General features: G+C 39.6%; 1 protein-coding gene across 4 annotated transcripts in view; it reads right to left on the bottom strand.

Annotated features, from left to right (window-relative positions):
• The window catches only part of EGF (epidermal growth factor), a 91752-nt gene extending 73993 nt beyond the window's left edge, over nt 1–17759 (bottom strand). For 3 of the 4 annotated variants that reach the window (XM_007105852.2, XM_007105853.1, XM_007105854.2), the window contains exon 1: nt 17194–17320. In XM_007105852.2, the coding sequence (XP_007105914.1) occupies nt 17194–17320 (127 nt within the window). Of the gene's footprint in view, nt 1–17193 lie in introns of all 4 variants that reach the window. The other variant, XM_007105851.2, reaches the window with a different exon arrangement.
• Nucleotides 17760–18146: the final 387 nt, after the last annotated feature.

The raw sequence follows: 18146 nt of genomic DNA, 5'->3' as shown, positions 1-18146 counted from the left end.
GGAGTCTGTCATACAGAGTGAAGTAAATCAGAAAGAGAAAAACAAATACCGTATGCTAACACATATATATGGAATCTAAAAAAAAAAAACAAAAAAAGGTTCTGAAGAACCTAGGGGCAGGACAGGAATAGAGACACAGACATAGAGAATGGAGTTGAGGGGAAGGGTAAGCTGGGACAAAGTGAGAGAGTGGCATGGACTTATATACACTACCAAATGTAAAATAGATAGCTAGTGGGAAGCGGCCACATAGCACAGGGAGATCAGCTCGGTGCTTTGTGACCACCTAGAGGGGTGGGATAGGGAGGGTGGGAGGGAGATGCAAAAGGGAGAGGATATGGGGATATATGTATATGTATAGCTGATTCACTTTATTATAAAGCAGAAACTAAAAAAAAAAAAAGTCTGCAAATAACAAATTCTGGAGAGGGTACGGAGAAAAGGCAATCCTCCTACACTGGTGGTGGGAATGTAAGTTGGTGCAGCCACTATGGAGAACAGTATGGAGGTTCCTCAGAAAACTAAAAATAGAATTACCATATGATCCAGCAATCCTACTCCTGGGCATATATCCACACAAGACTATAATTCAAAAAGCTACCTGGGGGCTTCCCTGGTGGCACAGTGGTTGAGAGTCCGCCTGCCGATGCAGGGGACACGGGTTCGCGCCCCAGTCCAGGAAGATCCCACATGCCGCGGAGCGGCTGGGCCCGTGAGCCACGGCCGCTGCGCCTGCGCGTCCGGAGCCTGTGCTCCGCAACGGGAGAGGCCACAACAGTGAGAGGCCCGCGTACCGCAAAAAAAAACAAACAACAACAAAAAGCTACCTGCATCCCTATGTTCATAGCAGCATTATTCACAATAACCAAGACATGGAAACAACCTAAATGTCTATCAACAGATAAATGGATAAAGCAGCTGCGGTACATACATACAATGAAATATTAGCCATTAAAAAAATGAAATCATGCCATTTGCAGCAACATGGATGAACCCAGAGATTATCATACTAAGCAAAGTAAGTCAGAAAGAGAAAGACAAATACAATATCACTTATATGTGGAATCTAAAATACTACACAAATGAACATATCTATGAAACAGAAACAGACTCACAGAGATAGGGAACAGGCTTGTGGTTGCCAAGGGGAAGGGGGCCAGGGAGGAGGGAACAATTGGGAGTTTGGGATTAACAGATGCAAACTATTATATATAGGATGGATAAACAACAGAGTCCTACTGTATAGCACAGGGAACTATATTCAATATCCTGTGGTAAACCATAATGGAAAAGAATATGAAAATATATATATATATGTGAATCACTTTGCTGTACAGCAGAAATTAACACAACATTGTAAATCGACTCTACATCAATAAAATTTTTTTTTGAAATAAGAAATAATACATCTAGAAAGGTGAGCCAGGAGATGTGAACTTAAACTGCTACCATACCAAAATTGGGTCCTCTTGCCTGTGCACAGTAAAGCCAATCTACAGACACCAGGTTGTGACTTGAAGGAAAGTGCAGCATTTATTGTAGAGAGTCATACAAGGAGTCCAGGACAGCTAGTGCTCAGAAACCTTGGACTCCCCCATGGGTTACAGCAAAGCATTTTTAAAGGAAGGTGAGGGAATGGCATCCCAGGCTGTGTGATCAGCTCGCGCACAATTCTCTGATTGGTTGATGGCGAGGTAACAGGGCGGCGTCACAGGGGTTAACTATATTCATCCTTAGGCTCCAACAGGTGTGTGTTGGGGGCAGTGCTGTGTGCTCACGGTCATCAAGTAGTTAATTTCTTCCATTTGGTGGGGGTTTAGCATCTGTAAAACAACTCAGGAAATGTGCATCCAATACTGTTATCTAGGTCCTACAAAGAGAAGCTGAAGCAGAGCTGGGGGGGGTGGTCTGTCGTGGGACGGCCCCATAGGGTCCTGCTCAGTTACAAAATCTTAATTCTGTACGGAAAGCTCGGAAAAATGTGAAGATTGCCACCCTAGCCCCTGAGTGGTGGTAGAAATGAGTCATCTGGAGCAAAAAATAGCCCCTTCCTGACCCTCAGCCACATTCTCATTATCAAGCTAAAGAGAATCCATTACCAGGTCCTCAGGATAGTAACGGAGGCTAGCAAGTTCTAGAAAATTAAACTTGTTCTTTTCAACAGAGCCACTCAGTCTTTAATGTGCTATTACACACTTTGATTCTCCAAGAAGGTGGGTGGTAAATACCATCAGAATAGTAACAGCCAACATCTGGAGTGTTATCTCTGGGGTAGCACATTAAATGCATTATTTGATTTAATTGGGTAACGTTAGGAGGTAGATGTTCCTGGCATCTTCATTTTACAGAAGAAACTGAAGTTTAGAGCCATTAACTTGCTACAAGTCACATGTCCAATAAATAACCAACTGGGGATTTAAAGCCATGTCTTTCTGATCACAGATTTAGCTTTTAAACATCATGCTTATCCCAAACTGAATTCATCAGGAACTCATTGTTTAGCGTCTTGTAGTTCAGCTCTGGCAAGGAACCCACTTCAGGAAGCTGACCAAAAGGCTGGATTCTCTGCATCCATCCATGTTCCAGGAGCTAATTAGAAAGTGTGTCTCTTTCAGTGGATTCCTATAATTATATCACCTGGATATTTTTATATCTAATTCTATAATATGTTGCATCCCATATATAATGTATTCCCTGTATTCCTTGACTCATGGCCCCTTTCTCCATCTTCAAAGCCAGCAGTATCATCTTCAAATGTCTCTCTGTTTCCATCGTCTTCTTTCTCCTTTGACATTCTGGCCTCCCTCTCTTAAGGATGCTGGTGAGTACATTTAGGATCCACCTAGATAATCCAGGATAATCACCCCATTTCAAGATCACATTTGTGAAGTCCCTTTTGCCATGTAAGGTCACATTCACAAGTTCCAGGAATTAAGACATAGATATAATTGGGGGCCATATTCAGCCTAAAACAGTTAACAATGGTGAACATCTTTTCATGGATTTATTTACTATCCTTATATACTTTTGTTGAATATATCTGTTTAAATCCTTTGCCCATTTTAAACTAGGTTATTTATTTTCTTATTATTACATTTGAAAGATTTTTTAAAAATATATGTTGGATACAAGTCCTTTGTCAGATACCTGCTTTGCAAATGTTTTCTTCCAGCACACAGCTTGTGTTTTCATCCTCGACATTGTCTATGGCAGAGCAAAAGTTTCAATTTTGATGAGGTACAATTTATAATTTTTTTCCTTTGTATTATCATGCTTTTGGTGTCATTTCTAAGAACTCAACTCCAGGACATAAAGATTTCTATGTTTTCTCCTAAAAGCTTTAAAGTTTTACATCTTAAATTTAGATCTGTAATCTATTTTGAGTTAATCTTTGTATAAGGTGTGTGGTTTAGGTTGAGATTATTTTGCTCATGGATGTCTAATTGATCCAACATCATACGTTGAAAAGATTATCCTTTCTCTATTGAATTGCTTTTGCACCTTTGTCAAAGATCAAATGACCATGTTTATGTAAGTCTATTTCTGGACTTTCTAGTCTGTTCCATTCATTTATGTGTCTCTCACTCAGCTTATATCACAGCTCACTATCACTGTTTTTTTTTTGGCCGTGCTGTACATGGGATCTTAGTTCCCCGACCAGGCATCGAACCCATCCATGCCCTCTGCAGTGAAAGTGCAGAGTCCACTGGACTGCCAGGGAATTCCTCACTATAACTTTTTAAAAATTCATAATAATGCAGTTTTGCAGAACAGTGAATGCTGTCAGAAGGTTCCTGTGCTGTAGGTAATCCTTCATCTTAAGTAAGCATGTTTATTCCTCAGCTTGTCAGCATAAATTATGCTCAATTTTATTTAAAGATTAATGTTACCATACTAAAATGCATTCCCCAACATTAAAATTTTTTTCCAGATGTTTCTCACAAAAACACACACGGAAATCACTATCTTGACCTGTCCTCTGAGTTTTGCCTCTGTATTTTCTACTTTCTGCTGGACATTCCCAGTTGCAGATGTCACACAGCCCCAAAAGTCCCTCTGCATGTTAAAAATTGAGTTTATGCAACATTCATTTGCATCTATTGAAAAGATTGAATTTAATATAAGAGTTCAAAAATTTGGTTTAAAGTTCAATGTTTTGATATTTAGTCTTTGATAACTGTCATAGACAAAATAGATATTTCACAATTATATCTATATCAAATACAAGAAATGCTTCATTGGCTATATTTACAAAATCACAAAATATGCTTTTTAATTTGTTGACAAATTTTATTGAATTAGACTAGCAAATTTCTGCCTTCCTGTATTTTAATCAGCAAATGCAAACTAACCAGGTGTTGCATTTTATATTTTTAGCAAGTGGAATTGAAAGGACAAAAATTCTTAATTTAGAAGTTTTTAAAAACAGTTTGGAAACTCTGTTTACAGGAATTTTTTTAAGAATGCAGACACGAGAGTTTTTTTTGTTTTGTTTTGTTTTTTTGTTTTTTCAGAGTAAATCAGTAAATTGCACTGTGTACCAGAGGTCAGATAGGTGTCACAGAAGAAAAAAAGAAAGAAAAAGAGGGGTGGGCAGTAACAGGATGGGTGGAGCAGGTTAGAACTGTGGTCAGAGAAGTCTTCATGGGGGAAGTGACATTGAGAAAAGACAGAAGAGCAGGGTGGGACAAGTAGATATGTGGGGTAAGAGCCTTCCAACCAGAAAGAAGAGCCAGTGCAAAGGCCCTGAGGTAGATAAGATAAGTGAGAGTTCATGGATAAAGTTTTCGCGGACCCATAGGCAGAGTGGAGAGAGGATGGATGCCCACGAGGATCAGGGTCCTCCTCCATGTCATCTTCAGGAAGTCCCGTCACCTCCCGGTTCTCCGAGCCCCAGGTCTACCCCAGGCCATGAGGCCAGCACTTCATGAAGACAGGCTTTATCACACTGGGCATCCCACTTAGTCTCTGGAGTGGATTCCAGCTCCCTAATTTCAGTCCTGAGCACTCTGCTTCTCAGTGGCTCCTCCTGTCTCTGTCGCTGTGGTGCTCTTCCTTTGTGTCTGCTTTACCCTTCGCTCCCGTTGAGGATCATGGTTCACACTCTTCCTCTCGTTACACCCTGCTTGGCTGCCTTCAACCCCACCCTAGGAAAGGTCTCCAGACTCAGTCCTAGAATCTTGCACTTCAGAACCTAGGAAACACACTCCCACCCCTGGGTTCTTCCTGGACCCAGAGTTAGGGTCAAGACCATCCAGCCCTCACAGGGCATTAGATTAGATCTTCCAACCAGAAAGAAGAGCCAGTGCAAAGGCCCTGAGGTAGATAAGAGGGAGTTTTTAATAAGTGACATATTGACATTGATTCAACAACCAAATCACATGACAATAGAAACATTTCCAACATCATCAGTTTTCAAACCACTCTCTTCATCATAAATTTCCTACAATCAGCAAGTCACTTTCTCACTCATTGTTAGAATGTCACCTTTAACTGGAAGGGATAAAGTTCTGTTGTTTTAGTTATTTTTTGAGTAGCATACCACTGACACCAATTTATCATCACAGAAAAGGTAAAAAAAAATTGAAATACTTGTCCCTTTTTAAAAAGAGAAATATGTAATATTTGATCATTGTCATAAGTGCTTTGCTTCCAGATACTCTGCAGGAAGCATGTGGGACAAATATTTTCATGGTTACTCCCCATTCAATACAAAGTATTATAAAGAATCTAGTTTAGTCTTGCTTTTATAGAAATAATGACATCAGTGATGCCCCACTGCACTTTGTGCAATTCCAGTTTCAGTGATTTTGCTGCCCTGATTCCCTGTGAAACTGTGGAGACTGTACTGTAGGGTCTGCTGTCATCTCACCCAAGAACGTTTTTTGTTGATGTTCCAGTAAATGCAGTGGCTCCACTGCCACTGAGTATGTGTGTACTATTTTTTTCCACAATATATTTGTTAATATATAAAGAAGTCATTGACTACCGAGAAAATGTCTTCTCTGATGCATCTTTCTTTCATTGGCTTATAAAAATGTACCTCAGTTCTTTGTGCATTTCATTGTTGAAACAGAGAGGCAAATACAAGAGTGGCTAAGATCACTGGCACTGGAGACAGAATACCCATGTTGACTCTTTACTGGCTCCACTATTAATTATAATAGCTGTGTGACTTTCAGCTCATTACTTAACCTCTCTGTGCATAGGTTCCTTCATCTTGGACATGGAAATGATAATAGTACTTCATAGGATTATTATGAAGACTAAATAAATTCATGCCAAGACCTTAGAATTTTCCCTTACATATAGTGAGTTCTCAGTAAATGTTGACTCTTAGTCTCTAGAAAATACCATAAGCTGAGATATAGCAGAAACACCTTTACTCTCACTCAAACTGTATAATTTTTCTAATACTTACTTCTTTAAAATTTCAGTAATGCCTTCTGTGAAGTTTTCAGTAGTATTTGCTGACAAAAGAACACATTTAATCTGTTGCCATGTGGTTTTCCATGTATTACTTTAGGCATGTTTTACCACAGCAGGGAGCAGGAAGACAAGTATTTCACTAGTAGTGTGAGGCTTCACCTTTTTTTTTTTTTTTTTGGCAGTCCAGACTTGTGAGGGGAGTTTATTTTTACATTGATGATTATAACTCCTGTTTCCAGAGACCACATTAGCCCTAATGACTGAAAAACTTAGGCAACAGTCACAAAAATTTTGTTATTGCATATTTCAACTTATAGAGGCTTTACCATTTTTGCTGTAATGTCAGAAACCTCAAGGGAGCCTTCTAACTTTTTATCAGTAAGCTTACGGTATGTAGTCTTGCATATCATAACTTTGAACACAACTGTGAAAATCATAGAGTTAATCTTCACATTCTGGATACTTATTCTTAAAAATCTTGTTGTCCTGATGGCTTCATTAGCTAACATTTTGAGGCAAATTTTCACTTGTTTCAAGATTTATCACTAATAGTAGTAGTAAGCATAAATCCATTTTCAGGCTTCCTTCTTGTTAATTTCTCCTTTTTGTCAAATCTAAATGTTTTTATCCCTTATGCAGCCAACAAAGAGCTCATTCTAAGAATAAGGGGTCAGTGCTGTTCTTTCCTCATTATCTTCTTGGGCTTGCATTATTAGCATTGTCTGCCATCTTTACTTCCTTTGCAGGAGGGTTTTTAAGTCACTTGTTAGATTTTGTAAGAGTTAGCTTTGATAAAACCAACTAATACAGTCCATAAGGCATCAGGTCAACTGCAGCCCACCCACACCTCGCCCTCTAAGCTGAGAACCTCACTGTCCCTCAGGATACCCTGGGCATCTGGATCAGTGATGTCATCACTGTCAGTCCAAACACAAAACTGATGTTCAACAAATATTTGTTGAATTGATTGGAATTAATTCATTGGTATAATTGGTGTATTTATAAAAGGAAATCTCAATCCTACTTTCAAAGCGCTTTCAACAGAGAGCTAGTAAGAGACTTTCCTTACACTAACTTAACATTATTAATACTTTTCAATAGAAAGAAGTAATAAAATCATTACATTGGTGGGTTTTCAACATCAATTGTGGGAGGTAACATGTGCTTGGTATATATTGTAAAATGAGTTGAGGGTCCTGAATTCCAGTTCTCTTAGGAACCTGGTGAGTTACTTCATCCCTCTGGATTTCAAGCTCTCATCTGTAACATGAGGCAGTTGGGCTAGAAGATTTTGAAGTCCTTTCTAATCTAACATTTATCAATTCCTAACCTGCCTGTCGTACAGAATTCAATAGTTTCCTTGTTTGCCGCATATTTGAAAGACTCCTAAGCTTGTGGTAAATTCATAAATAGATGTTATTCATCTTAACCCCTATTTTCTGTGAAATGTTTCCATCTCTCTGCTTCTCTAAACTTCAAATACCAAATCAATAATGTGTCATTATGAGCTCTAATAAAGGAAATAAAACAATAACCTAAAGCAAACAACCTGCCCCAAGTGACACCAAAAGCTCAACTCTCTGAAAGAAGTCTACAAAATTAATCAATTGATTAAATCTGTAAAAATTTTATTAAATGTACACAATTTGGTGTTGGTCTCATTTATAACTAACACAATTATCTTCTCCTTTTCCTACCTTTACAATTATGTGCCTCATATTGCAAGGCTAAACAAATATTCGCCTCTAGATACTGAATTCTGAATGTTTCTAGACAAACAGACAGAAAGAAAAGAAAATGAAGAAGTGTTGGAACGTAGATGTTTCCCGAGTCCAATTCCATTGTTCTTATTATACCACCCTGACCAGTGCTAATTTCTGGGCCCTAGCTGTAGGCATTGCTATACAAACACAGAGAAAAATACTTCATATAAGTTTCTTGGAATGTTGAAGGCAAATGTGACAAACCCTAAGAATAATTACTTAGAAAAATTAATTAATTGGGGATTTTGTACCATACTTTATCATCAAGGATAGTAACAAATCACAGAGAATAATACCCTAGATGATTGTTAGGACTTGGTTCATGCCAAGAAACCAACTTCAGATTTCTCTAAGAACTGTTGAAAATCTGAAGAAACAGGTATTAGAAAAATTACACAAAGCAAAGGGGTTTCTAATATGTCTTAGCTATGGTGTTTGGTAGAGTAATAGCTAATATTTACTGAGAACTCACTGTGTGTCAGGCAAGATCCTAAGCACCTTACACGAATTAATTTATTTAGTCTTCATAACAACCCTGTGAGGTAAGTATGAGCAGCTCATATCAGCTACATAATTGGACCTTGTCCATTTCAACAGCTAAGGCCTATCAGAACCTGCCAGGCCTAGTGCACTGACTAGGCGTGAGAGGACTCCTTCATGCAAAAAGCAAGGCAACAAGCAAGTGCGACACTGGAACTACCACGTGTCCAAAACAGCTCCAGTTTTTCCTGGGACAAGATCAATCCATTCGTGTAAAGCACCAACCACGATTCACTCTGTCTAAAAATATATCCTCTGTTTGAAAAAGGGCATTTTATTCTGTCTATTGGAAGGAATAAAACCTGGTCATTTTATACGCATCAACATAGTCTGCATTAAAGAGGGATATCCATGCAGAAGGTGCTTCTATTTAGCTTTCTGTTCCAGAAGATAACACATCAATGTTGAAAGACAGTCTCCAATCATCCTCTCATGAGCATTATTGGGTACTTTTCAAATGCATTACGATTCGCGATGGAAAGCTTTCTTCACATACCTTATTTTTTTCCTCTTACATGAAATTTTTGCCATGACTCATTAGAATAGCCAAGAAATATAAAACTTTCAGAAACTTTTTCAAATGTTTCCCAAAACATAATAAGACTTTTGATCCACTTAGAGCTTTTAAAATTCTCAACATTGCCTGAAACTAAAAGATATACATTTCCACACACCGGGTAAATTAACATTAGTGATAGTAACCTTTGCAATTTCCTTGCAAACCAAGGAAAGATTAAATTCCTGTAGTAAACAGAACAATTGCATGCTCCAGAGGGAAGGAAAAAAAACACCAGAAGATCCCTGGTAGCTTCTACCTCTAGGCATGTTTTGAAACCTCGTAAGGGAAGGACCCAAAATGCAGAGGATTCGTGTCAACAGCCATATATTATGACAGTGTTGAGTTTGACGGGGTCTTCCATCTTTGACCTGTTTATACAAGGATAGTTTATGGAAGAAGAAAGATCCTTCTTCAAGCTTCTGAAATTTTAACCAGAAAAGCATTGAAGTGAACAAAATAAAATACTATTTCTCAACTGACACACCATGTGCTAAAGAACAAGACAGCTGCCATGAAGTTGTTAGGACTGTCTGTGTATCCTAGCAACCAATTACCCACAAAAAGAACCACCCCATGAACGAAATCCACTTACTCCACACAAAGCTAGTCCGCAGCACCCTGATAGGTGTCTCGGAATGGAGGAAGAAGGTAGTGCCTTTCTCTGAAAGGCTTCGTCTATCCTACACTGGAGGGCACTTTGCAAATAAATCAGTGCCCACCATGAATCACTGTCATTCTCACACAAACTCCAGTGTACTAAGTATCCTGGGAAATACTTGGGAAATCCAGACACTGAGCGACATTAGCATGGCCAGGCTTGGGAGAACACGAAAATCAAGGTCGTAAGTGACAAGAGATGCACACACCAATTCAAACTTCAGACTTAGAAAGGTCAAGAGGTGATGAGAGCAGAAGTTCCTGCCTTGCATTTGGCTAAAATGACTGAAGTTTCTATACATTAACTAATTTCCAGCATCAAAGGAAAGTTTTGAATGATGACGTTAAGGAAAAGATCTCCTAAAGAAAGACATACGTGTATTTACATGTATTATTCCACAACTGCCCTCAGAGGTTAGTTACATTGGCCATATAAAATACAATGTGTTTTCAGATATGACTAGATCTTTCAAGAAGTATAAAGGTCTCCTCTGTTTAATGTAATTTTTTCTTCTTCTACACCTGACAAAAACATTACACATCCTTTCAGGCCTGGATCTCAGTCATCTTCTTGTTGTGGGTCTCAGCAAATGGGACAGCTGGGGACATGACTGGAGTGATGGTATGCAAAGCTAATATTTGTATTAACATTATTGTTAATAAAGAATCCCTAAAAAATAAATCTGCATTCCTGGTTCACCTAATATCCAGGTAATACTCCCTTCATGGTGAGTAGTATTAGCATTCTGGATGAAAGTATTCACCTGTAGGCAAGGAGTAAATAGACAGTGGGGACAATTATGTTTCAATGCTCAAGGTTTTCTTTGTTGCTGTTGTTGTTTTTGTTCCTGGTTCTTTCTTAAAGTTAATTCTAATTCTAACATTAGAAACTATAACACAGTGAAACTAACATTTTGTTTCCTAGCTCTAGGATTGCTCAAATTTGGAGTTATTACTAAAACTTAACTAAACACTAAACTGCTTTGTGGAATTTGAGAATTTCTTGAAAAATACTGAGAAACTCCTTGAAAGAAAGTACATTGTTTAAAACTGACCTGGACATTCTGGAAAAGTTCTCCAGCTATTGCAGCTAGCTACTGAGTCTTTAATTTTTTTCCTCAGAACAGGTTTGCAAAACTATTTCATTAAAGTAATTGCTGAAATATCTTAGATCAGGTAATTTACACATATTGGAAAGTTACTAGTTTTTCTTCCGATTTTTCTCCACTATAATCAAAGTGACTAAAAGTTTAAGAATGTTGAACATATTTTAGAAGACGAGTTTCCCAGGTAAGGAATTTTTGTTTCCTTTCATCTGAGGTCTAATGTTTGATTTTTTAACCATCTGGATTAAGAGACAATATATAAATTAATCTAAATAAATTAGTACAATAGAATCTACGGGTCAATGACAAAAATAAGAGAGGAGACATCGTAATTGCTTCATAATCCAAACAATTTGATTCTCCTAATAGCAGACCACTGACTGGGGAATATTCTGCCTCTCTCATCTTCACCCACTGGTGGCTCTCATCCGTCCTCCTCCCGTTCCGGCCACATCACTGTGGAGTCACAGTGCTTGTGGAAGACAGTCCCTCCTACCTGCCACTCATTCTACCATTTCACCTGAAACATGGGACTGGCCTTTTGCTCATTTTCCTCAGTGCAAGTGAGGTCAATCTTTAACTTTTCATCAGATCTTCTTTAATGACTAGTGATTAATAGAAAAGAAGAACAACCCATCTTACAATGGCTGGCCAAGACCAGACTTATGAAAGTCTCTTTTCAAGGCAGTGCCCTACCTCACTTCTGACCTGTGTCCACCGGGCCAGAGAAAGGGTTCCCCTAACCCTGGAACTCCACAGCCCCTTCCTAGCCTGAGAGTTCAGGAAGTCTTCGCTTCACGTGGCATTCCCACCACCTGGTCTTCTCTTTTGTCTCGAACGTAACACTCCCCCATTGTGGAAAGACAAGCGAAAAGATTGGTTTAAACTGTGGCCAGAATTTCTCTTCTGAGAAACAACTTTTGTTTTTACTAAAACACTCCAGTGTACTATTTAGAAATTTTTTAAGGTTTTTAAATTATTATTTATAAAGAGAGGCCTAGGATATGATCAAGCAAACAGAATTGGAGGAGGAATAAATCTACAATGGTTGCCTGAAACAGATGAAGGAGGCCGAGAAAAAGAGGACTAGGTGTACATCAAGATCACTGAAAGAGAAACACGGGTGGCTAAATGTGGCAAGAAGCTGGTGCTCAAGAGAGGATGGTGGGTAAGGCTTTTCCACACAAAACAATTATTTAAATTTTAAGTACAAGAATGAAAAACATTTTGTTCTAGTTGTTTGATGTGCTGGATCAGGATATGACCATGACTTTTTTTTTTTGCCCCAAGCCTTCAGTTAAAGTTTGTACCCTCACAGCCCAAGGCACTGGCTCTTTTGAGAAGTGAAACAGGGTGGTGTGGGTGTGAGGTAATGGAGTGTGGGAAAGGGACAGCGCGTGAGGGAAGCAAGGCACACAGTAGTCAATAATTCAGTGGAAGGACCAAGTGGACACAGAGCCTTTCCTTCCACATCACCGTTCCCGCCCAGCAATCCTCCAGGATAGAGGAGGGAGACAATGAGTTCCTCCAGAACATGAGATGGAGACAAAGACCCTTTTTATTTAAAAATCCTAAGATACTATGATCCCAGCAGGCCAGAGAGCTTTGGAATTTATGAAACTCCAACCCATTCTTAGGGATGTGGTCTGTTCTTCTGGCCCTTATGGCAGAATTTCAGCACAACCCTACTTCAGGAGGGATCCTGGGGTGCTAAGTTAGCCAACTGGGGAGATCAATTTTTATTCCTACAATTTCATATTCTGAAAAAAGTCATTCACTATAAATAATTCCCCTTTACTTTAAAAAAAAAAACTTAGCAAACTTTTTGCTTTTCTCTTCATGCTTAAGTGAAAGGAGCTGAGCTAATAAGGAAGAAGGATGAAGCATTTATTCCATCATTTTACTAGTTCTCTGAAACAGTCTCTCCCAAGTAGGATGTGTAACCACTTAGCGATTGTAAGATGGTTCATTATTGTGTGGAAAGAAAATGTTAGAAATGTTATGTGTTGTATAATGTTCATAATATTAGTATATATATTATGTAATTGATAAATAAACAAATGTGTTTTGGAAGCGTATGTCCACATTTTAACTTTTTTTACAGATGGAAGGGAGTTTGGAGACTACTGATGTTTTAAAAAAAAAAAAGGCCAACTATTTATTCTATACAAGGAATTATTTCAAATGGATTTTTTATGAAGGCAAATTTGTAGATGATAAAGTAAGATTCTGAATTTACTTAAGCCACATTACTAGGCCATTTACTTTTGATGGGAAACAATTATTTGCTCTACTCTGAAATAAGCAAATAAGTCTCGCCTTCCAACTTCTAAATTGAATGTCAAGTAAAATGGACAACCTCCAACTAGCCCAAAAATGTAAATTCATTTGAAGAACTAATTTATCATTCCTTTATATGCCCTCAACAACTTTACAAATCTTAGGGAAATTGGTTCCAAACATAAGGAAAAATACATAAGAAATTTAAATACTTTCAAGTGGCTTGTTTTTTGCTGTTGTTAAAATCACTACTGGTAAGAAATCTAACAAGCAGACTTACTTTGAACTCAGTGGAATTTTTTATCAGTTGATGTCACAGAAAGGCAAACATTGGAGCTGCAGTTCCACAAGGGCACTCACTCAAACCAGTTTGATACAGTTCTGTGTTTTTAATAAACATTTCTTTTGAGCACAGAAATACAAGTTATGTATGTTGAAATTATTTTGACTACAAATTGTAATGTTATAAAACTGTCATTGGGTTTTTTCAATGTGGCATTTTTCCATGTGTAAAAGAAATTCAATTATTATAGAAGAAACTAAGCCATATTTAGAAGATACTACTACTATTCCCACCAATAAAATAATGTTAACAACAATAAAAATATTAATAGCAGCTAAGACTTATTGAGTGCTTATTACATGCCAGGCTCTGTTCTGTGCACTTTACATGTATTACCTGAGTGGCCCTAAACCCAGGCTGCCTATTATGCCTGTTGAAATCACGAAGGGAGAGTAACAGAAAAAGATGCCCAGGTTCCACCTCCAGAAGGAACTCTGACTCACTCACACCGGCCGGATGCTAACCCCATTGGTGGTTCTAATGTACAGCCAGCATTGAAAACAAATACTTTAACACAATCCTGACAACAATCGTTGGAGGAGGGGATAGTTATCTTTATTTGATACTGAGGAAAATGACACACAGTTCACAAGCAGCAGAACTGGGGTTTGAACCCAGGCAGGCAGTTTCCAAAATTTAAGCTCTTTACCACTAAGCTCTACTACCCCTCAAAGACCACAAACCACTGAGTATTTAGGTGATGCTTTTATTCACGTGGTATGCGTAAAAGATCATTCCTGTAATTTCTTTGCAGTTAGATTTTTTTTGAAAAAGCTTTTGCATAACTCTGGCTGAAAAAAACAAACAAGATTTTGATCATGGAGTTCCTCTGGTTTGCACCTGACTGGGAAGCTGACCAAGCCTTAACCGGTGCTGAAATCAGTGATTTCACTGTTTGCTGCTAAAAGTGATCTCCCCAGTTGGCTAATTAGTGGCCCAGGATCCAGCCTGCAGCCAGCTCTCTGAGGCTTGACCTGTACTTCTTCTTCACTCTATTTACCAGGAAAGTTCATATAAATAATGCAGGTACAGACATAAAACAGGAACAGTTCCTTTTCAACTGCTATTTCTCCTCCAGGGCAAATAGGCTTGAAAGTTCAGAAACCACTGGCCAGCAGTTTTCCTTACTGCTCTCCTTATGCACTGTAGTTCAAACAGAAGCTAACAGAATACACAGTTGATTTAAAAAAACAAAAAGCAGGAGGTGTAGGGGAGGGAAGAAATGAAGAAAACCCAGTTCTGTGTTGTTATCACTTGTTTTCTCTGGCTCACAGTCACATGCAAGACAACATTGCATAAAGTTACCTGAATCAGACCACAAAGCATTCTTCCTGCTGGGTCAGGCTGGCTACAGGTGGTCTGTCTCAATGCCAGGGGCAAGGAATAAGGCAAGTAGAACTTAATTAGAGGAAAAATAGATGATGGTACCATATCTATTTAGAGAGGAGAAATACTATCCTCTGAAATGCATGGGGCATAGGGTGTGACCCAGGCAGTTATCAGCTAACAGGAGACGTGGAGTATAAAGTAGGGGCTTTAAACCTGTGACTTGCGAGGAACAAGGGAGCAAAGAGACAGAGTCACAAAGTGGCATCCAGACATTCCACCCTCCGTGGGGTCTGTGCCATGTCACTGCAGTGTTCAAGTAAGGCATTTTGTGATAGGATTTGATCAAAGAGATTTATTTAGCCAAGATATGGAGCCCAGAGGACGTTTATTGAGAACAATCTGCTAGCCTCCGTAGCAGGTGCATTTCCCGTGTTATCTCATGGAATCCACACAACAATTCTGAAAGGGGGCATTATTATTTTTCAGCAATATTCCACTGTAGCTCAAGTATTAAGTAGGTAGCATGGATTTGAAATGAGGTATGTTTGCTTCTAAAACCTCTGTTCCTTCCACTCTGTGACACAGTCCCCCTAACTCATTGTCTCTATCCTGGGCTTCAAGTTTATTTCTTCAGCCTCAGTGAAGGCACTTCTGAGCCACTGGTGGGGGTGGGGCAAGAAGCATGAGCTGCAGACTCACGTGCTAGCAGGGATCGGGTTGTTCCCCGAGACTCTAAAGCCATGAGTAAAAGTTCATTTTCGCATTATTTTTGCTCTCTCAGGTTCTGCTTTTTGAGTGGCTCCCACTATCTCCCCTCATCCCATGCAGATGGCAGTGCCCGACTCTGGTCACTTGCCAACTACTTCCACCCCAAAGCGGTCCAGTCCACTCGACATGACTATGTGTAAAGCTATGTCTCCAACAGCTGTGTAACAGGCTCATGAGGTCATTTTTGTCTTTTGTCATTCCCTTTTCATTGCTCTTCTTCAGGGCTTTGATTAGCAGACCAGGGAAACACACTCTATTCATTCAGTAAGAATTTATTGAGCATATACCACGAGAGAAGAAATGTTCTAGGTGCTGGGGACATGGAGATAACTAGAACGCAGTCCTTCCTTCCAGTACCCTAGGGCTCTGCTCACCTGTTCCAATAAATGCTGCCTGGTGACAGGGCTCTGACTTCCTCACTGGTAACTTCCTTTACAGGACGGCCAGGACAGGAGCCCAACAACAGCTGTTTGCCTCAGAAGTGTTCCCTTTATTCCCACTATTTTGTGCTATATTCCAGAGGCTTCTCTTCTGGAAAATTTACTGTCTTTCCTTCAATCTACCTCTTTTTGGGAGCTAGCCCTCTTCTCAGAAGGGCAAAATGCCAAGAAAGGAATATCAGGGCAGTTCATGGTCTGTAATGGATGGAAATGTCTAACTTGTTTGAGCAGCAGGTTGGAGACCCACCCAAGGATTAAAATAAATGAATCGAGGAGGGAGCAGGGGAAGAGACATTTTTTCAGGCAAAGTCCTTACTCAGGATTGCTATTTTACATTCAGTAGAATTCCCACCCACTCTTGATTAAAAACCCATTTAATATGGGAGGGGTTGTGGCATATTAGCATTTCTTAGCAGTTCCCAAATGCACCTGTTACTAAAAACTGGAGCTGCGTCAGAGCTTCAGAAACAGCAGTGAGGGAGGATAGGAGGAGGTTTAATTTGAAACTTAGCTTGACTTTCACAATGATAGAATCACATTTGTGGCCAATTCCCTTCCGATTTTTCACTGGTTTTTAGCAGCCTCTGAGTTCTTAAATTTATCCGAAGGAGGATATTTTTTTCTTCATGGCTTAGAGACAGTCTCAAAAAAAAAGCCATCTGTTTCCCGTATAAAGCTAATCAACTAAGTATTTAATCACTCCTAATGTCAGAATCAAGACGGAGGTTTATGTGAAATATTCAGCTAGTTAAAAATGAGACCCATTCACTCACACACAGAAGAACAATTTGAGAACCGTGAATTTTTATAGTTAGTAGCAGATTAGCTCTAACAGCCAGCATTAGAAAACAAACAGGAAGCAAATATACACACCCAAAGACAAACCAAAAATAAATGCCCAAGTATACAAGACAGAATGAACAGGTATCTGAGGGCAGTTCCCGGCAAGACGCGAACTCCTTTTGATGGGGTTACTTACCCACACAAGTAGAATTCCCATTTCTCGAGGGAGAGCCTTCAGGACAGCTCCAGCGCTGCAGTGCTGAGAGGCTAACAAAACTAAATTTAAAAACTACCGGCAACAGAATGATAAGGGACAGCAGCATAATCTTGACGGGCTTGAACTCTCAATAGAAAATAAGTTGACTTTGCTTGAGCATAGCGCGAGCAGGGTGGGTATGTCTGACCCCCAGCCTGTCCACCCGGGTTGGCCTGCAGCCCTGGGGCATCTTTTCCTCTGCTGCCCTGTTGCCCTCGAGCTCCTTCTCCTTCAACTCATGACAGCGTCAAAATGCAGCCTGAAGGGGACACTCCGGGGAAAGATTTCTTTATCTAAGTTTTTGGGAAGCCGGTAAGAAATACCTGACACCCTTATGACAAATTTCGCAGAGTTTAACAGCCATGCACTGGAGGCCTGCCGAGGACTTCACTGTGACAGGCAAAGCGGCAGGGCCAAGGCTAGAGAGAGGAAAAAAAAAAAAAAGGAAAGAATTGGTGGAAAGTTCCAACCACGACCCTTGATGAGGCTGAAAGAAGAAATATGGACAAACGATTCCTCCCCAAACACGGTTTCTCTTTTTGAAAAGTAGAGTGACTCCCCTTTCCTTTTTAAAGCTTTTTGGCTCCACCCCTCTCCTTTAGCTACACTTGAGTGAGCCTCTGTTTGCAAATACGAATGTGGGCAATTCCAGCTACAGGAAAGCATGGACGGTTGCCAAGGAGGAGATAGCTGGCTATTCACCATAAACATTCCGGGCAGAACCAGGGGGAGAGCAAAGAGGGGGCTGGGGAGTTGCTCGTGGTGTCTTGGAGGTACCTGCTGAATATTGGCTACGTTTGAATATCTGGAAGGATGGAGACAGAGTTAAACCACGTTGTATAAATCAGTGGTGAACAGCACTGCTGATAATGCAGACTTTAGAGCAATTGATC

This window comes from Physeter macrocephalus, chromosome 7 (genome assembly GCF_002837175.3).
Source record: "Physeter macrocephalus isolate SW-GA chromosome 7, ASM283717v5, whole genome shotgun sequence".
Taxonomy (NCBI): domain Eukaryota; kingdom Metazoa; phylum Chordata; class Mammalia; order Artiodactyla; family Physeteridae; genus Physeter; species Physeter macrocephalus.
The sequence above is the reverse complement of the archived record's forward strand: the minus strand, read 5'-3'. Positions and strand labels throughout refer to the sequence as shown.